At 36.9% G+C, this 22,455-nt stretch overlaps 1 protein-coding gene across 1 annotated transcript in view; it reads left to right on the forward strand.

Moving 5' to 3' along the window:
• The window catches only part of lrrc1 (leucine rich repeat containing 1), a 50,248-nt gene that overhangs the window by 25,223 nt on the left and 2,570 nt on the right, over positions 1-22,455 (forward strand). The window contains exons 7-12 of the mRNA XM_059566818.1: positions 1,242-1,316; positions 1,604-1,748; positions 2,067-2,185; positions 7,166-7,249; positions 14,100-14,215; positions 19,746-19,918. Coding sequence (XP_059422801.1) covers positions 1,242-1,316; positions 1,604-1,748; positions 2,067-2,185; positions 7,166-7,249; positions 14,100-14,215; positions 19,746-19,918 — 712 coding nt within the window. The remainder of the gene's footprint in view (positions 1-1,241; positions 1,317-1,603; positions 1,749-2,066; positions 2,186-7,165; positions 7,250-14,099; positions 14,216-19,745; positions 19,919-22,455) is intronic.

A 22,455-nucleotide genomic window follows, 5' to 3' on the forward strand; every position in this document is an offset into this window, starting at 1 on the left:
TGTGCTCCGTGCAGCTGTTTAAACAGAGATGTGGTCATAGCGATCTGTCATGACACATTGAAGGGTGTCTAAAATTTTGTGATGTATATATTTTTTTATTCACATTTTTATTGTGGTTAATTGTGAAATGGTGTTATCGCAATATCGCTAATTGTTAGTAGATGAAAACTCTCTTCTGGATTCAGTGCTGAGGAGGCGTTCGTGCACCAGTCAACAGTTTGATTGACGTACGACTCAGCCTATCGACTAACACTTTTATTGCTCTCCTCTGAACTATTGGACATAAGTTAACAGTACGCCTATGCACGTATCCGTGTATTTATTAGGCAGGGTCGAATGAAAAAGTGGGACAGATTCTCAATTTGCATGAGGCGGAGCAAAGGGTAAAATTGCTGTACAGTACAATGTAAAGCGGGACAGGTGGTCACTCTATTCATCCAGTTATTCAGCCAATAAAGTGTAGGCCTATGCATTTCAAAATTGTGTCTAGTATTATATAAATTGCAAAGGTTTAATTGGCATCTTTATTTAAAATGACCCGACCGACCGCAACTCGAATATCATAAAAAATATTTTTGGATGACTCGTAACCGCAGATAACCGCGGGTGACCGCAGGCACTCGCTCATTTCGGATCAACCCGTGCATCACTGTTGCAAACCTCAGATTTGATAATTAAATGCGTGTATGTTGATGATTTTCAATAATTGGTAAATAAAGCATGTAATTTCAAATTAGCATAATCCCGCCAATGAACAACTACAGCAGTTAAATTTACCAGCATGTTGTGAGCTCTTTTTACTCCCTTCTCAAGTTTTGCTTTAGTATATTGCCTTACTGCAAAAGACTAATTGCATGTAACAAAAATAATTAACTTAAAGTGATAAGCTTGCAGACAAATACTACTGGGGCTCAGAATAATAGTAATCTTTATTCAAAAAGGAAAACAGACTCCTGTTTTCAATCAAATGTATTTATATTTTTTTATAGGCCTCTTGAGATGCACCCATTAATTGACACATTGGGAGGTTTTTCAAGCAATGATTTAGTGTACTGTCGATTGTCCAAGTCTAAAACCCTTGTTTCCATGAATGCGGTCCCTGTTTGACAGAGGCTGGACTACGTCAGAATGCCAATTCACGTCAGTTTCGCGCTGGCCTGCATTCTTGTGCACGTCGGTAACAGTCACCTGCTGTGTTCTCGCTGCTCCATCTGAACTCTGTCAAACTTGTTTTCTTGCAGCCCGAGACAATAGGCTGTCTTGTCAGTCTGAAAGACCTGTGGCTGGATGGAAACCAGCTCTCTGAAATACCTCCGGTAAAGTATTTCTGACATGTCCTGTTGATGTCTGTCTAGCAGACTGTCAGATCTTCTTTTGCAGATATTTTGTAAACCTGTATTGCTTCATAAGATGTGTGTACTGCTCCTTTATAATATTTTACACTTGATTGTAACATAATGTTTATTAACTAAACACAATTTCCTCTTGAAAGCGACTTCCTCAATATCCTAAAGACTTTTGTTGTGTGTTTGTGGTTGCGTGCCTGTGTTTCCATTTTCATGTTTACATTCGTGTGTGTATGTGTGTGCTTTCTCTGCCTCAGGAGCTGGGCAGTATGAGAAGCCTTACATGTCTGGATGTATCGGAGAACAAGTTAGAGCGCCTCCCAGAGGAGATGGGGAACCTCCTCTCCCTCACTGACCTCCTGGTGTCCCAGAACCTCATAGACGTGTTGCCGGAGGGCTTAGGTCAGTGTTTAGGACCCGACCGCTATCTGCAGTGCCTGTGTGTGTGTGTGTGTGTGTATGTGTGCTTCTGTGTGGTGGTTGTGCTTCTTAAACTGCAGAAATTAGATGACAGTGATGGAGGAGTGTTATTTTTAATTTGGAAAGGGTAGAGACAAAAACTCATTTTCTTTTTTTTTTCTTTTTTTTAATGTAAAATATCAGTTCGAACTTAAAGAGCTTATATTAATGGAACGGTTTGTTGGGCATGTGGTTAACTTACTATGTGGTTCTCTTTTGTTTTTATGCAGTAATCATACTGTAATATATGTTTTCCTTTAGGCAAACTAAGACGGCTTTCAATATTGAAAGCAGATCAAAACCGATTAGTCCAGCTCCCGGAGAGCATAGGCAACTGTGAAAGCCTGACAGAACTAGTGCTGACAGAAAACCAGCTGGTGGTAAGTTACAGCACCTGAGACATTGTCTACATGCTTTCAGTTAGCAAGAGGAAAACATTACATTGTGCTCATTAAAATGAGCTAATTATCAACTTATTGGATTTTAGTTCATTGCATAGTTCTTTTAATTCAAACATTAAAAAAAAAAAAAAAGTTAAAGATTTTAAAGAACTTTTTTTTTTAAATCATAACATTTTAATTGCTGATAACAGCATAAAAAGAAGAATGTGGGGCTGACTAAAATTGCTCATTTAAAAGGTGTTCAGGTCAGTTTTAGCATGGTGTTGGACAGGTGAAATGGTGTTCACCTGTCAGAATTGTTCTGAACCCCAGAAGCGTGGTTATTTATGTGTTTGATTAGGGTTACATCTAAACTCAGCAGAAAGTAAAGATTGATCTCTGGGAGCGGTGCACCTCTGGGGTGTATTCCAGAAAGCAAGGTTAACTTACCATCACATATATCCTGAACTCTTGGTCTCATCCTCGAGGAATGCTGCTTCCAGAAATGGAGTAAGTTCATTCAACTCAAGAGTATGTTCATGTTTTACACACAAGACATTCTCAACAGAGCGATGCATTGACGAAGACCCTGTCCCAAATGGAACACTTTATGTGGACTTGCAGTCTTACAGACTTACAATGGCCGCCAAATTGTGCATGTCTATTAATTCCACGAGACCTTAGGGGTGTCCCACTTGTCATTTTAGCATTCAGAAGGGTGCTCGCGAGCATCTCCTTTGCAGCTGTTATGTGCCCTCGAACCGCACTTCTGCTGAGCTAGCACTGGGGCGAGCTCCGAAGCAGACTTCTGCCCGACAGTCAAAGTGGCATTAGAGGAAGACCACGAGGGTTTAGGGTGCGATTCGGGACAGGGCCTAAGAAAAAGCGTGCCATACTACTTTCTTCTTCTGTTCAAAGGCCATTTGCATATGTATCACCGCCTAATTAGTGGTTGAGCAGTATCCCCCCCCCCCCCCCCGCATCACTGAAAAAAGATATCCTATGTCATATCTTATGTATTTTTAAATGCATTATAGAAAATGTAGATCCATGATGTTTGAGACGATAATAAAATAAAATAAACATTCTATAATAAAATAAACATTACCTTGTCATAACAGGGTTTTATAATTTATACAGATATATTATATATGCAAAAAAAAAAAAAATATATATATATAGATATACAGTTCGTAGGGTAATATATATATATAAATATATATATATATATATATATATATATATATATGCTGTCGATCAATTAATCGCATTTAAAATACATTTTTGTTCACATACTGTGTGTGTGTGTGTATATATGTATATGTATATATGTATGTATATATATATATGTATATATATATATATATACATATATATATATAGAGGAAGTGTGAATTGTGAATTCAGTGTGAATTGTAGATTTCTTCAGTGTGAATTGTAGATTCACACTGAAGGCATCATAACTATGAATTAACACATGTGGAATTATATATGGAATTATATACATAACAAAAAAGTGTGAAACAACTGAAAATATGTCATATTCTAGGTTCTTCAAAGTAGCCACCTTTTGCTTTGATTACTGCTTTGCACACTCTTGGCATTCTCTTGATGAGCTTCAAGAGGTAGTCACCTGAAATGGTCTTCCAACAGTCTTGAAGGAGTTCCCCGAGAGATGCTTAGCACTTGTTGGCCCTTTTGCCTAATGTCTGCGGTCCAGCTCACCCCTAAACCATCTCGATTGGGTTCAGGTCCGGTGACTGTGGAGGCCAGGTCATCTGGCGCAGCACCCCATCACTCTCCTTCTTGGTCAAATAGCCCTTGATGCCTTCAGCCGCAAGAGGGCGCTCTCTAAATAAATGCGACTTATAGTCCAGTGCGACTTATATATGTTTTTTCCCTCATCATGACGTATTTTTGGACTGATGCGACTTATACTCAGGTGCGACTTATAGTCCGAAAAATACTATATATTTTTTTATATAACTATATTGTAATAATATATAATATTGTGATAGCACTGAAGTGAACTAATCCTAAAACAGAACTTACTCCGGAGCAGGTTATGTTCAGAGAAGTTGTTTCTTTGGCTACTTACTTAGACTGAAAGTTACCTCCATTTTTGTAATTGAAGGCTGAGTTTATCCTCTTGCTTACTATTAAACCCGGGTACCCGAATATGTCACATAACCTACTTTCTGGAATACTCCCTGACCATAAATCCTCATAAATCCCATTAACCCATTAATTTACGCCCTTAAAAAGTTTGCTTGCTTATAACACTAAAAAATGCTGGTTTGTTTCACCAAAAGTTTGGGTTTAATATGGACAAAACCAACCGTTGGTTTAAATTAACCTTGATTTACATTTACATTTATTCATTTAGCAGACGCTTTTATCCAAAGGACAGTGGAAGCAATCAAAAACAAAAAGAACAATGAAATATAAGTGTTATAACAAGTCTCAGTTAGGTTAACACAGTACACGTAGCATAGGCTTTTAAATAATATAATAAATAAAAACAAAACAGAAAAGGTCTTTATACACACAAACACACACACACACACACACACACACACACACACACACACAATGATAATGACAATTTCATAATAAATGAAAAGAAAATAGAATACAAAAAGATTAGAAAGGTAGTTAGATTTTTTTTTAGAATAGAATTAGAATAGTGAGTGTTAAAGTTGGAGGGTCAAATAAAGATGGAAGAGATGTGTTTTAAGCTGATTCTTGAAGATGGCTAAGGACTCAGCTGCCCGGATTGAGTTGGGGAGGTCATTCCACCAGGAGGGAACATTTAATTTAAAAGTCCGTATAAGTGACTTTGTGCTTTTTTTTGGGATGGCACAATCAAGCGACGTTCACTTGCAGATCGCAAGCTTCTAGAAGGCACATAAGTCTGAAGTAACAAACTTAGGTAAATGGGTGCAGAGCCAGTGGTAGTTTTGCAGGCAAACATCAATGTCTTGAATTTTTTGCGAGCAGCTATTGGAAGCCAGTGCAAATTGATAAACAGAGGCGTGACGTGTATTCTTTTTGGCTCATTAAAAATAAATCTTGCTGCTGCGTTCTGGATTAATTGTAAAGGTTTAATAGAACTGGCTGGAAGACCTGCCGAGAGAGCATTGCAATGATCCAGCCTGGACAGAACAAGAGCTTGAACAAGGAGTTGTGCAGCATGTTCCGAAAGAAAGGGCTTGATCTTCTTGATGTTGAATAAAGCAATGTAAAGCAAAGCATGATCGGACAGTTTTAGCAATGTGGTCTGAGAAAGTCAGCTGATCATCAATCATAACTCCAATGCTTCTAGCTGTTTTTGAAGGAGTCATGGTTGATGTGCCTAACTTGATGGTGAAATTGTGATGGAACGATGGGTTTGCTGGAATCACAAGCAGTTCTGTCTTGGCAAGGTTGAGTTGAAGGTGATGGTCCATCATCCAGCAAGAAATGTCTGTTAGACAAGCTGAGATGCGAATAGCTACCGTCAGATCATCAGGATGGAATGAGAGGTAGAGTTGAGTGTCATCAGCATAGCAGTGCTATGAAAAGTAAGAACAGAACCTAATGATGCCATGTAGACAGAGAAGAGAAGTGGTCCAAGAACAGGGCCCTGAGGCACCCCGGTAGTTAGATGTTGTGACTTGGACACCTCACCTCTCCAAGATACTTTGAAGGACCTGTCTGATAAGACTAAAACCATTGAAGTGTGGTTCCTGAGATGCCTTTTGCCAGTAGGGTTGATAGGAGGATCTGGTGGTTAACAATGTCAAAAGCAGCGGACCGATCAAGCAGGATAAGAACTGAAGATTTCGATTCCGCTCTTGCCAGTCTTATAGCTTCAACAACTGAGAGCAAGGCAGTCTCAGTTGAATGTCCACTTCTGAAGCCAAATTGGCTTCTGTCAAGGAGGTTGTTGTGTGTGAGAAATGTAGAGACTTGGTTGAACACAGCTCGTTCAAGTGTTTTTGCAATGAAAGGAAGAAGGGAAACTGCTCTGTAGTTCTCTAAAAGAGTTGGGTTGAGGGTGGGTTTCTTAAGTAGTGGAGTTATACGAGCCTGTCTAAATGATGAGGGAAAAACACCAGTGTGGAGGGAAGTGTTGATGATGTGAGTGAGTGCAGGTACAACTGCAGGGGAAATGGCTTGAAGGAGATGAGATGGAATAGGATCAAGCAGGCAAGTAGTAAGTTGATTAGAAAGGATGAGTTTTGAGACTTCTGCCTCAGAGAGTGAAGAGAAGGATGCAAATGAGTGTATGTTTGCTGGTGATATGAGCTTGACTGATTGTGGTGTGGAAAAGTGTGCACTGATGTGTTTCATTTTATTAATGAAAAACGTGGCAAATTCGTCAGCTATTAGCGATGAAGCAGGAGGGGGAGGAGGAGGACAAAGAAGTGAGGAAAATGTTTTAAAAAGCATGCGAGAGTTAGAAGAATTGTTAATTTAGTTATGGTAGTATGTCATTTTAGCAGTGAAGACATTAGCAGAGAAGGAAGATAGGAGTGACTGATACACATTAAGGTCAGTAGTATTTTTGGATTTTCGCCACACCCTTTCAGCAGCTCTAAGCTTAGAACGGTGTTCGCGTAGAACATCAGATAACCAAGGAGCAGAAGGGCTGGCCTGGAAGAGAAGGGACAAACAATGTCTAAACAAGATGTAAGAGTGGAGCAGAAGGAAGTGGAGATGAAACCATTGCAGATAGCCGGGAGGGTGAAAGTGTGCGTAGGTTACATCGAAAGATGGCATGTGGAGGATTTAAGATTAATCTAGAATTTAGGGTAATTTAAACCAATGGTTGGGTTTGTTCATATTTGACCTAAACATGGCTTGAAACAACCCAGCGTTTTTTAGAGTGTAGAGTCGTAATCTTATGTGGTCGTCTTATTGGTCTTTTTTTTCTTTTACAGTACATGTTAGTGTAACTGATTTTCAAATATGTGTTTTTTTTTCTCTCTCTCTCAGAATTTGCCAAGAAGTATGGGAAAACTAAAGAAACTGTCCAACTTCAACTGTGATAGGAATAGACTAACATCTTTACCAAAAGAGGTATGCCATCCTTGTATGCCGTCATCGGGCCTTATTCATTTCATGAGGCTGCAGGCCTGGGTTACATAACTACATTTCCCTTCATTCTCTGTGGAAGTACCAGAATGTTGAAACCCACGAACTACACACCTAATGTAATTATTTGACCTACTCTTCATTTTATTGTTAAAAGGTTTCAGAGTTCCCAACCTTATCTTTTATTCGACCCAAAGTCCCTTGAATTCACATAAAAAAAAAAAAAAATTAATAATAATGTACTCATGACTTCCTAGTTTAGACCGGGAGCTCTCAGGGGGACTTGATGGAAGCAGCATGTAGCAAACTATCTTCTAACACATCTTGCTTACACTTCACTCCATGGGTGGGACAGTGTGTTTACTGTACATATGCATTAAATACAGTGGCGCCTACGGCAAATTCTCAGTAACTCTTCTGATATACTTGGAACTAGTTTTTCTTGCTGTTGCTAGTGTACCCGCACACTATATATTTTTAGACATTACTTTGCATACAAGTTCACAAGGTTGTCAAACTATGTTTAACAGTATTAGGAATGCAAGTTATGTTTCATTTTGCTAATTACTTGGATTAACATTAGGTGAGTGGAGTGGTATTTGCTCAAGGTCATCCAGCAGTTATTTTTCAACTGAAATGTTGAACTACTCCTTCAGTACGTTCAGTTAAAAAAGTAAAAGTGACGTGACATACAGCCAAGTATTGTGACCCATGCTCCGAATTCGTGCTCTGCATTTAACCCATCCAGAAGAAGTCAGGAGTTAGTTAAGAGTCAGTATCCTTCTTTTTAATGACTACTTTCATTGAAGGACTTTGAGTTGTTTATGACTAGAACAAGTCCTTGAAGATTGTCATGCATTTTCCAGAATAATCTTGATTTTTATTTTATTTAAATTTTTTAAAGTTTGAGCAAGACATTTTTTGTTACTGTTATACATTAAAGACAATAAATGTTTTGGTTTGTTCATAATACAACTGCGTTAAGAAGTGAGTTGCATGTCAGACACAGTATCTAGTACTGCAAAAGGTACTTTGTTATAGTATCTTGTGCCTATTTGAAATATATTCTGATTGCTTGTGATGCTGAACTTATTGGTACTATAGTTTAGTGGTGGTCTAGTATTAAAACAAGAGTATAAAAATCCTTAGCGTAGAGTACACCCCCTCTGAAACTTAACAAATCCAGCTATTATTCTTTACTTCGATGAACCCTAACACATCTTCTGAGATCTAATGTTCATTTAGACATATTAAGGTTCTTCTGGGACATAATTTTCCATTAAGTCTGCTCGATCAATTACCAAAGAAGCACGTCAAAAATTGTTCAGCAAAATTAGATTTTCTCATAAAAGTGATAAAAATGAGTACACCTTCCTGAAAGTTACCAAATAAAACTAATTTCAATCAAAAGGTAAGTGCGTTCAACCAAAATGTTTAAAAGGGGAGTAAATTCTTGAAAATTATGCTGACAACAATAGAACCACTTGGGAGATGATTGTCAGAATTATTTGCTTATTTCTTAGCCCAAAGAGGACAATGGTACAAGGGGAATACAAAATCATTGTTTTAAGTGTGAAAGAATAGCAAAAGTAACACTGAATTTATAAAACAGTGGACTTGTGAGAAGGTCCTTGAAATAATCAGGCCTTCACTTTAAGCTTTCCTTTCATGATAAGTGTTTTTTTTTTTCGCTAGGAAAGAGCAGGAAAATACCAAGCAAGTGCCCCAGAGCCAGCAAAAGCTATGAAAAGAGTGGCTGTCTATCTCACAAAGCAAGATGCAGCCTGCAGAAGTGACATGCGTGGTTGTTGTCCACACTGGAACTGTAATTCCATAAACTCATAAACTCATTTAACCTTTTCCAAACCTTTTTGGAAAATATTGTCATTAATTACACACAAACCCTCAAGTCCTTCCAAACTCGTAAGACCTTTGTTCATCTTCGAAACACAAATTAAGATATTTCTGATGAAATCCGAGATCTTTCTGAACCTGCACAGACAGCAACACAACTTCAGTGTTTCCAGGTCCAGAAACATTAGCTGCTTTTCCACTGTCAGGCCAGTGCTTTAAACGGGCCAGGAGAGGCTAATGGCTTCGGACCTGTAGCACCGAGTCCAAAATAGCACTGCGTTTCCACCATCGGGCCAGAAGCTCCACTGTGCTTCACTAAAACCTGTCCTTTACGCATTATGAACATAGCCTGCTTATTCAGTCAAGTCTGTTTCTGTTTATTTGTAGTCACAGTAACCTATATACATCACATTTTGAAAGAAGGATAATTTCTATGTTTTTATAAAAGCTACCGAACAAAAACCATTATTATATTTTTATGACATATGCTATACGGAGCTAAAGTTCGTCAGGCCAAAAAAACCTAGGCCATTGGGCCAGAGGAAGCACCGATGAGGCACGATCAAGCCCCTGAAGTGACAGTGGTAACGCGACTGGCTCTGGCATGCACTAGCACGCCCGCTTTTGGCCCGACAGTGGAAACGTGGCTATTGCAAGGAGATCTGTAAAACAGTCCATGTGACATCAGTGGTTCAACTGTAATTTTACGAAGCTACAAACATAACATAATAAGATTAAATTGAGTTCAAAATTCTGGTAACACTTTAGTAAAGGGATTCATTCTTACTCTTAACTAATTGCTTATTAGCATGCCTATTATTAACATATTGGCGGTTTATTAGTACTTAACCCTCTATGGTACGGAGTTGCCATATGGCAACAATTAATTTATACTTATTTCCTTGTTTTTCTGAAAAAACTACGATATATCACATTAAGGGAATAGGCCTATCGGTAGCCAATGATGTGCTGTTTTTAAGTCACATGACAACTGAATGTCCTCCCAAAACTCCTTTTTCCACTGTCACCCTGACACAGAACACACCTGTTGAAGTGCTCCAGAAATTGCTCTATTAACCTAATTTCTAAACATATTTTCTCAAGGGGGATTTTTTTGCAACATCTTTGGTAAGTAAATTAGATATTTTAATTCGTAAATCAATTTTGTCTAACATAGATTTACTGTAAATTAAGAAAATATCAAGGTTGCCATATGGCAACACTGTACCACAGTGGAATTTCAGTAATGTATTTCCCAATTGGGATTTTTCATAGATAGTAGCATCAATAAAATTATCTCCGTTATTTCATTATTTGAATGATTTTTATTGTAGTTTAGTTGTATTTATGTATAAATAAAAAAATTATGTCTTCTTTTCAGAAAATGAATACAGCTATATTTTATGGAAAGGGCAATAGGAAGAGTGCAGAGTTGGCCTGTAATGGAGAAGAAAGGGAAGTGCAAATACCCTGGCTGCAGGGTGATCGTCCACATAAAGTGCAGCAAATGTGACTTGCACCTTTGCATCACAGCTGAAAAGAACTGCTTTTTGCAGTTTCATGGGATGTCATGAAATGTGACATGAGTTGGATTGAGACAGGTGCACATGGATGGACTGGGAAAACTGAACCCCCAGTTGCTCCCTGGGCGCAGGATATATAGCTCCCCTCTGCTCCGGGTGTGTGTTCACTTCTCACTGCTGTGTGTGTGCACTTGGATGGGTTTAATGCAGAGCAACAATTCTGAGTATGGGTTACCATACTTGGCAAATGTCACAACTTTCACTTTTCACTTTACTTCAGGGAGCCGCCTATCATAATACCTGTATTTTATGTTTTCATGTTCTACGTGGTATTAGTGCATGTTCCAAGCTACCATACATTTACTTAACTTGTATAAAATACTTTCAAAAAGACTTGTTTTTGTTGTTGGAAACTTTGTGGATGTAAAATAATAAAAAGTTGATGAATTTTATATGTATATATGGTACAAAAGCATATTTTTTTGTCCATTTGCAAGCATTACAATACTTTTAAGTACCATTTTGAAGGTTAAATGATATGAAACTACTTACTTTTGGTTCGAGTAAGTTCCAAGTATAAAAATCTATCAATATCTAAAAGAAATGTCAATTTAAATAGGAAAGATAATCATAATTTAATAGAAAAAACTACTTTTTTGGCCATTTTCCATTGTGCTACACTGTTGCCATATGGCAACGTTTTCCTAAATACCCCCCCAAAAAACATTTTCAAAATTTTGGGGGGGATTTGTATAATTAAAGCTATTTCATGTAATAAAAACTTCTTTAAAAAAATATTTCATGGTTAGAACATAATGTGTACCATAGAGGGTTAAAAGCAAATATTGTGCATGACCATATTCTACATCCCTAATCCTACCCAATACCCTAAACCTAACAACTACCCTACTATTAATAAGCAGCAAATTAGGAGTTTATTAAAGCAGAAGACCTAGTAAATGGTTTGTTAATAGTGAGAATTGGACCTTAAAATAAAGCGTGACTTAAATTCTTATTCTTGCATGTATGATGTACTTATAATAACTAGGTATTAACCTAACCCCAAACCAAACCATAGCCCTGATTAAGTCCAATTAGTTACATTGTGAAACTCAGAGACTCACTAGTTGGGTGTCATTGTGTATATAATTTTACCTATTTTTTCACATTGGCGCTACTTTAATTTCTCTTGCTATCATATTTGATATTGACTACACTGTCTAATCAAACAGATCAACACTTCAGAATCCAGAATGTAATCCTTGCATATCAAATATTTGATATTGGGATGAAGTGCAGTTTGAACAGCCTTAATCATGCAGCCTTTAGCATTTACAGTTTAGTGTCTTTAAAATTAAATATCTTTGTCCTCAGCAATTCTAAGGAACAGTATTTTGCTAAATTAAGATGTTCAGACTCCATTGTTAAAACTCTCAAAATGCTTGGCACAGTAGCTCACACTTGCGTTGGCTCGAGTAAGTCTCCCTCCTGTGTGAGCGTGGCTGTCATGAGTGCTGTGGTTTACGCGCAGACTCATCCTATAGTGGCCCTGCTGCTAATGTAATTGGTCTAGTGAAATCCTTACACTTCCTAACCAGCAAATCCAGTTCCAGGCCGGATTGAGTTCAGTGAAAGCGCACCTTAGGTCAGTCAGTGTTATTAGCGTGCTGGCCTGGGGCACCCTGCCATCACAAGTCTCATGACTTTGGCTACCATATACAAACTGTAGTGCTGTGTGTTTTTGTGGCATGACTGCAGTGCTCGGGATGGGGTCGCCTATGGCACACACATTCAGACAAACACATAGCTCGTTGTGCTACTGCTCTGTGTCTTGTGTCATCTTCAACAGCCCCCAAGTGTCTTATGTTCTCGAGAAACCCCCATCTCCTATTCTTAAAGGGTTTCTCTTCCATACTTTCCTGTGTGTGGTTTGAGTACGGGCGCTGGGGACAGCTGAACGAGATTTGAGGAATGCTATTGTCTTGTTTAAACAATGGCTCTGTTTGAATGAGGCAGCTTGTTCTGAGACTTCTCTGACCTCACTCAGTGGACAACGCAAAAGCCAGCAAAATATCATGTTCTTGCATTATTTCATCGCCAGGCAATATCAGAGTGTAGGGCTGCACGAAATGACAAACTAAGCAATGTTATCATGATCATCAGTTATAATCGATTATTGATGATTTCTTTTAGTCAAAATTATTTCATCTAAGCACATCAGTTATTTAGTTTTAGGATTTATTATTTTTATCATATATTTATAATTTTTAATTAACACTTTCTACAGGTGGAAACTGGTAAAACCCTAAGAAATGTATCTGCATGTGTTGCTTTCCTGATCCCATTCTCCTTTCTCTGTCCCATTCTGCTCTCCATTGTACTAGATGTTAAAACAGTGAAGTTTTCTAATATTAATTCCAGTAATTCCACATGATGCTAACGTTTTTCTGTTGAAACTGTAAAAAAGACTTTGTAGCGTAGCACAGAGCTTGCGTAGATGCATTTATTTTGCAATCACAAACAAAATAGCCATAGAGATTTATTTGGATTTATTAAAGTTACAAAAAATAGCACATTGGCTTTGTGATTGTGATGGAGAACAAACTGTTTTACACATTTATTTGAGCAGAATATCATAATCAAATATGTTTTTGGTGGTCTTTAGTGCATCAGCGTGGTTGCCAGGTTGGAAAAATGAAGTAAAACACTGGGAAGAAAATCTATCCTTTAAACTCTTGAAATCTGGCACCCCGTGCATGAACTATTATAGAGTCTTGTAACCAGAGCAAGGTAACAGAGATGCCAAATTAAAAAAAAAAAATTCCGGATGAACAACCAGCTGGCCAATACTTTAGAAGAGTATACTTAGTTAATCAAGAGAAGCAGAAATGATTAAAATATGATTTACTGTACAGACTTTTTTTTTTTTTTTTTTTACTAATAAAAAAAGAATAATTATCTGGGGACAGTTAAATAATGTTTCATTAGCATTTTATAAAATGGATAACATCTCTGAACTTCCAGCTTGAAGTCAGCTCATCTTAATGATGAAAAATAACTATAATTGGCCGTTGTGCTCAAATGTTAGCAGTAACACACAGATGAGAAAACCTCACTTTATCAGCTGTCTGGTGTGAATCGCTCCATAGGAATCCATTGCATTTGAGAGCTTTCATTGCTTTTTAGCTGCCCATTACCTCTAGTTCAGCGCACCTCTAATTGCTTCTAATTTTAGCTCTGCTGGCTTTCTGTCACTGAAACCGCTTATTTAGGAAGGGTTTGCTTGCTGTTTATTTCAGCTGTGTTCAATTCATTTTGTTCATCACTCTCTGTCTTCTCAGTCATTTTCCTGCTAGTGTTCATATGCTGGCAGATCTGATTTTGTACTGATTTCCGGAGCGTTTCGCTTGGCAGTAGTCACAGGGGAGTTTGCTCATGTTGTTTTGTGATTGTTTCAGATCGGTGGCTGCTGCAGTCTAAATGTTCTGTGTGTGAGAGAGAACCGTCTGGCGCGCATCCCTCCTGAGCTCTCGCAGGCTACAGAGCTGCATGTGCTCGACGTTTCTGGAAACAGGTTTGTCACAACAGCGTTTTCTCACCGGGGGGTTTGTGATGTAGACACACAGAAGTCAAGCACATCAGTGACTGTCTTTGATTGTATCATTTGTATCAATGCATCACTGTTCCAAATCCATAAGACTTTCATTTATCTTAAAAAATACCCCTTATTTGTGCTTGAATGAAATATGAAATATTTATGTTTATATATATATATATATATATATATATATATATATATATATATATATATATATATATATATAATATGTGTATATGTGTATATATGTGTATATATGTATATATATGTATATATAATGAGGGCTGGTAAGCAATTACAATTTTTAATCTTATTAATTAGGGCTGGACGATATGGCCTAAATTTATATCACAATATATTTCTTAATTTCGGTCGATACGATATAATTCCGATATTGATATGAACACTATTTACAAAAGCCTCGTAAAAACGGCCAAGAATGCAAACAACAGATGTCTGTGCATACAAACTTATGAAAAATTAAATTGCCAAGTCTGACACGTATAATAGTGACTATAAAACCATATAATATTTTAGAAAATTAATATCTTTAACTTAATATGCTAACATACAGTACTAGTCAAAAATTTCTGAACAGTAAGATATTTTATGTTTTTAAAGATTTCTCTTCTGGTCACCAAGCCTGCATTTATTTGATCCAAAATACAGCAAAAACAGTAACATTTTTAAATATTTTTACTAAAAATACTAAAATAACTGTTTGCTATTTGAAAATATCTTAAAATACAATTTATTCCTGTGATTTCAAAGCTATATTTTTAGCATCATTACTCCAGTCACATGATCCTTCAGAAATCATTCTAATATTCTGTTTTGCTGCTCAAAAAACATTTATTAATATGTTGAAAACAGCAGAGTAGAATTTTTTCAGGTTTCTTTGATGAATAATTCAGAAGAACAGCATTTATCTGAGATATAAATCTTTTGTAACATTATGAATGACTTCTCATCACTTTTGATCATTTTAAGGCATCCTTGCTAAACAGCATTCATTTCTATAATCTCTTTAAAAAAAAAAAAAAAAAATTCATGCTGACTCCAAGCTTTTGACTGGTATAGTGTGTATGTTGTTACAAAAGCTTTTTATTTCAGTTAAATGCTGATCTTTGGATCTTTCTATTCCTCAAAGAATCTAGAATTTGTTTTTACTAAACTGCTTTAAATATTGATAATCACAAATTGTGACACTGAAGATTGGAGTAATGATTCTGAAAATTCAGCTTTGATCACCGGAATAAATTACAGTGAAGCTACTTCACTTTGAAAATTGCCTTTAGCAAAAAAAAACCCATAAGGCATTAGTCACGTGTGCTATAACCGGTAATGCTCCATGACGCTTTGTTGTTCTATGTAATGCTGGTTGCAGTTCCTCTGTTAACTGTAATAATAATAATAATTCATTACATTTATATAGCGCTTTTCTAGGCACTCAAAGCGCTTAACATAGTCTGGGGGTATCTCCTCATCCACCACTTTTTATCACTAAAAATAAAACCAATGCCATTCTTTATACTCATTTACAATTGTGTTTAAAGTTCTTCTACAAGTAATATAATTATGAAAAACAGTAAACAAGTTTCACCCAAATTTAATTTGTCTTTTAATTTATGAAATTTAAACACATTTTATTTTTTGGTAAATAAAGGGGATTTGCTATTAAAATTAAAACATGGAAGAAATATTGTGTGATTAATTTTTAATTAACAGTAGTAGCAGTATCACATACATTTTACAAAATAATAGTAATATTTCTAGCACAATGCCTTTATGTAAAAATGAATTTGTAATGAATACATATTTGTCATTTATCTGAACTTAAGACTGGTGGTGATGCTTAAGATATTTTTGTTCATTGAGGGTTTCTGTAAAAAAAAAGTAATAGATCATAATAATTATTATTAAAAGATAATAATACTACTAATTCTACTACCATACTAACAATATACAATGCACTATGGATTGATGAGCTGCTGGTTCATGAATATTAAATCACGTTGTCTGCGTTCGGTCGAACTGATTTGCTGAAATCAAAACAGGGAAGGTAATAGATGAGCGCCAGCCAATGAAATTGCCATTTGCGCATTATCTCCGCCCACTACCGGAGAAACCGGCATATCTTTTGCTTGTTCGAAAATATGAATAATTCTAAATGAAGTCCATTATTTTGACAGGAGAAGGAAACAAAGAATATAGTTTACATGTAGCATGTCGATTCAGCGTGGTAAGACTCTCGCTCTCTCTCTTTGCATGTGTGAGAAACAGTGCTATCAGCAAAGCGACGGCGAGTCGTGCTCCTTCACACAGAGTTTACAGTTCGGCAAATACCATAGACAGTAAAAGAGGCAAATACAGGTGTACTGTGCGTCCATTGAGATGAATTGAAAAGTACAGATCGCTTGATGGAGAGAGAACTCTGAAGTGCTCAGTCAGTGTTCAGCGATTGAAAATATATCTGCGCCAATCTTATAATAGCCTCGAACACACACACACTGGCGAGTAAAATCTAAGAATTTATTAGCCAATGGCTAACAATAGACATAATTTAGTCGCCCTGAGTAAAATTTATTCACATATGCGAGTGATTTACTCGCAATGTAGAGGCTGTTTTGACGTTTTTTTTTCGTGAATACCTTTAAATTGACACTGGTTTTACTCAAATGAAACAGTAAAATGCTTGTGAAGTGACTCAGAACAGTTCTGGTGATGTTGTTTGTGTATTTATGTCCTCATTATTGTAGGCGTCATGCGCTTCAGTCTATGTAGTAAACAAACCATTCATTCATTCACACAGAGACATGGACGCAGAATATGCATGATGCAGATTTCAACCAACTTTTGCGGCTTAACATTTACAGATACTGGTCCATATGGAGATTTGATTTGATTAATTTATGCTAACTTTGACAAATTCCGTGACTGTCCATATTAAAATGTAAGTTTCATTTTCATGACTGGATTTTGAGATTCCGTCCGCGTTTTCTGCTTCGCGGAAATCATAGCGCTGTATGCATCCAGAACCGGGTTTGAACAGGTCCTCGGTACCACCGGTACTTACAGAAACCTGGTACCGTCACATTTTCATTTTTTTAGTACCGACTTGGTACCGAAGTACCTGGTCTTTTGACAACACTACTTTCTACCATTAAAGGGGTCATATGATGTGATTTCAAATTTTCCTTTCTTTTTAGAGTGTTACAAGCTCTCGGTATCACTTCGGGCACCCTCCCCACATCTCATAGTCCATCACAATGTTTCACTGTAGACATCGTCCAATGCCAGTTTGGTATTGGTAGACATCGCCCAACCATAGTGTGCAGCACATTCTACGGAGGGCGAAGACCTGTTTCCTGAACCAGTAGCCTACAATGCTTCTGTGCACAAAGGCTGTTTCTATAAAGTGGGGCAATTCCAACTTTTCAAAGACATTCTGGCGCTTCTGACTCACAGCCTGTAAGTACATGTACATATTAAAAGAATTTGCCACTGATGTTTTTAAATGCAAGTTTTGAGCAGTGTTGAGTACCGTTGTTCCTCCGATCACAAATGCAGACATGGTTTTATGTTTACGCAGTGTAGGGTTTTTTTTTTTTACCTTAAAGGGGTCATATGACGTTGCTAAAAAGAACATTATTTTGTGTATTTGGTGTAATGCAATCTGTTTATGCAGTTTAAGGTTAAAAAAAAACACTATTTTCCACATAATGTACATTATTGTTGCTCCTCTATGCCTATGCCGCCTTTCTGAAACGTGCCAATTTTTACGAAGATCATCGTTCTGAAAAGAGAGGTGGACACTGATTGGCCAGCTATTCAGTGCATTGTGATTGGTCGAATTCCTCAAGTGCGTGACTGAAATGTTATGTCCCTTAACATACTGTGATTCTGTCTCCCAGCACGATGAGACAAAACCAATTAAATCCATTACAAATGAGGCATTTGTTGCATCCAGTGGGAAGATAATTACTGATTATAATGACTTAGTTGTTGCATATCGCGCTGCGTAAACATAAAACCATGTCTGCATTTGTTATCAGAGAAACGACTACTATACACTGCTCAAAACTCGCGTTTGAATCATCAGTGGCAAATTATTTCAATATAAAAAACTTACTTGCATGAGTCAGAAATGCCAGACTGTCCGTGCAAAGGTGAAACTGCACCACTTTATAGATACAGACTTTGTACCACAGACGCATTTTAGGCTACTGGTTCAGTAAACAGTTCTCATCCTCCATAAAATGTGCTGCACACATCTGGATATTTGGATTTAACTGTTCTGGAACAGTGTTGTAAATGCAACTGTGTGTGTGTTCACTGCTCTGTGTGTGTGTGCACTTTGGATGGGTTAAATGCAGAGCACAAATTCTGAGTATGGGTCACCATACTTGGCTGTATGTGACCTTCACTTTCATTTCATTTTCACTTTCACTTTACAGCTCTTCTTTATGCACCAAGAGCTTGTAACACTCCAAAGAGAAAGGAAAAATTGAATCATATGACCCCTTTAAAATGCATAAACGCATTGCATTACACCAAATATACAAAATAATGATATTATATGTAATTTAATGTTAATATTATAATTTTTTGCAACATCATATGATCCCTTTAAACATCTCTACTACTCCCCCTGTTATATAAGATCAGTATCTCTTTTGCACTCGTGTGATAATGCTTAACTATATGATGTAAATATGAGACAAAAACTCCAACAGGGGCATTTTTGCCCGATATCTTGAATTTTAGGGACATTCTAACTACGTTCTCTAGGCTCTGGTTGATGCCCTGCATAATATTTGTCATCAATCAGCTGTATGAAATGTCAAGAGAAGAGTGAAGAGCCTCTTTGTGTCCCTCTTGCCAGAGTCTTTTATCGCTGAAGCATATTTTGATGGAGTGTGATGTTTTGAACTACATTAGGACTCTTACTTTTATGTTGATTCTTATGAAAAGATTTTTAATGAAGTGACACCAGTTTTAATTTTAGAATTTTGATCAGAGACAAATTTAAAAGCCTCTTATGAAAGCCTGCCATATTTGTTATTTTTTCCTTTTTTCACCTTATCTTGCATGGCATTAAACTACAAACAAACAAATCCACAGCCAGTAATGCATACAGAAATGAATTCACATGGACAGAGAACTTTACAGATCAAATATTATGCTGTTGAATGGAAGTATTCATATAAAAATAACAAAAATACAAGCTGCACATTTCTGCTTTTAAATCCTCTAGTGCACATGCTCCATAGACTTGCTGAATATGCTTTTTCAATTATAAATTTGGCAGATTAGTTTAAAAAGGGCATTTCATTTATTAAACTATATGGAGTAATAAAGCCTGTCAATAACACATGCATGCCTGAGACATTAGGACTATCAGGAGAACATATAAAACGTCCCACTTTGGGAGTTTGCAGGAACAGCATTAAAGACAGGCAGAAGCGAGTCTTATGAATGATATTCTGTCCGTGTCTCTGTGAAGACTGCTGTACCTGCCCTTGACCCTGACCTCTCTACGACTCAAAGCTCTCTGGCTGTCAGAGAACCAGTCTCAACCCCTGCTCACCTTCCAGACGGATGTGGACCCAGAGTCTGGAGAGAAGGTCCTGACGTGTGTACTGTTGCCTCAGCAGCCCTGTGAATCAGAAAACAAAGGTAAAGCTCTGATGTGTGCCTGACACTTAAAAGATCCTGGAAGCTGTTTTTCATCAATTATTGTGCAATTTCAATTTCCTTGTTTTCTGTATATAAGAATTGGAAATGCTGTGTACTAGTGTCGTTACAGTATCAGTAGTAGTCAGTAGTCGGTACCAATACCAGTAAAATTCCACAGATCTCTGTACAAATTTTGGTACCATAGCAAAATTATTTATGTGAAAATAAAAATAAAATGTGTTAATTTTACTGCTATTTTTTAAGTAAATATGTTAAAACCGTAGCATGTTGCCATCAAATATTGGCCGATTATGTAAACATTGCCTTAAAGAAGCAATTGAAATATATTACAGGTAACAGAACAAGTGGCAGGTGTAGTGCACTTATACTGCAAGATTTAATGTTATCACAACGTCAGACATCGATGTTTTCAGATTCAGTCCTACATTTTAATATGGTCATCACTGCTGAAACTTTGCAGTGTGTACTTGGCAGCATGAAAAATATAAAGCTTTTTTCTTTTTTTTTCAATTTATGAATGGGTTATATAAAGAAAGTGAGCGAAGAGTGCTCACTGTATAATTAATGAAGCTGATATCATTTCATCCACAAAGGGATAGTTCATCCAAAAATGAAAATTCTGTCATTAATTAATCAGCCTCGTTCCAAGTCGTTCCAAAGCTGTAAGACCTTCGTTCATCTTCAGAGCACCAAATAATTTTTGATGCATTCCGAGAGCTCTCTGATCCTCCCATAGACAGCAATAAAATGACCATGATCAGGGTCCAGAAACATTGCAAGGACATCGTAAAACAGTCCATCAGTGGTTCAACCGTATTTTTACGAAGCTACGAGAATACTTTTAGTGTGCGAAGAAAATAAAAACGACTTTATTCAACAATGTTTGTCCTACGTAATCGACATATGCTGTTCTGTGTCAGCTTCGCCACACGGATACGTTGTTTTTGTTCAGATCAAAGCGTAAATAATTTAGACAACGTTTATGTATGTGATACTGTCCAAAATGGCGCTACGGTGATGCGGAGGAGACAAATTGTTGAATAAAATCATTGTTTTTATTTTCTTTGTGCACAAAGTATTCTCGTAGCTTCACAAATGTACGGTTGAACCACTGATGTCACATGGATTATTTTCGGATCTCCTTGTGTTGATCGTGGTTATTACATTTCTGTCTATGGGAGGGTCAGAGAGTTTTCTCTTAATGCATCAAAAATATTTTAATGTGTGTTCTGAAGATGAACAGAGGTCTTACGGGTTTGGAACGAAATGAGGCTGAGTGATTAATGACATAATTTTCATTTTTGGGTAAACTATCCCTTTAAGTGAAAACTGCTGTTATAAATTCTAACTGTATTGCACAATGAGTCTCTTTTTTTTACGTTGTGTTTACAGTACTTGTCAAAAATTTGGAAACATGATTTTGAAATGTTTTTATTTAAGGTTTCATGATTTACATAATTTCTTTGTTGCAAAGCTGAATTTTCAGCACTCATTACTCCAGTGTTTAGTGTCACAGATGCTTAAGGAGTCATATCCGCTATAGTAAATTATAGTGTGAACTTGGTGTGTATGCATATGTTAAATAGCAACTGCATCATAACGAGATCAATATCTTAAAAATTGAATGTACAGTATTTTTTCCTAGAAACTGACTAAGATTAGTGGGCTTCGGGCAGGGGAATGTTAGATGTAGAATATGCCCTTTTAATGTTTCTATGCTAACCAGCAGTACACCACTTTCGAGGCATCACGGTTCTGCCAAGTTTATCTGTAAGGAGATTCTGCCCATAATCAGATTTTTTTTTTTTTTGTGTAAAATTTTGATAACATCCTGTGTCTTCTGTGCTTTAATCTCAGTGTTGTCCTGTGGGATTTACGGGGGGCTCAACACACCCGTATGATTCGATGTGTGTGTTGATTTGAGGGGAGGTATAGGTGCAGCAGGGCATGTACAGATCAGGTCTTGATATTCCTGAGCTTTCTCTGGCCTTCCTCCACGCTCATGTGCTGCTTTCTACATGGCCCCAGTGGATTGGACGGCTAAAGAGGCTTATCTCCTCTGAGCTCAGCTCAGCCTCAGATGTTGCCACAGCCGTGAATTAACCAAAACCCATTGAAGCTTTTATTTTCTGGAGTCTTTAACTTCTCTTTCATTGATGAAACTAGGGGTCAGTGGTGAAAAATACAGTAGTGTGGGAAGTTGACATGTCACAGTCACATGATCCTTCAGAAATCATTCTGACATGCTGATTTGCTGCTCAAGAAACATTTAAATTTCTATCAAGATTTACATCAAGACACATTATTTCATTTTTTTTTATCACTGTTTGTGCTGTTTTGCGGAAATTGTGATACACTACCAGATTCATAACAAAGGAATGAATTATTGAATATATAATTGAATAAAATGTATTAAGCAAGGCCCTATTAAATTGATGAAAAGTGTCAGCGAAGACATTGATGTCCTTTTTTTTTTTTTTTTTTTTTTATAAAGAAAAGAAAACATGATTATATTT

Source organism: Carassius carassius, chromosome 14 (genome assembly GCF_963082965.1).
Source record: "Carassius carassius chromosome 14, fCarCar2.1, whole genome shotgun sequence".
NCBI lineage: Eukaryota > Metazoa > Chordata > Actinopteri > Cypriniformes > Cyprinidae > Carassius > Carassius carassius.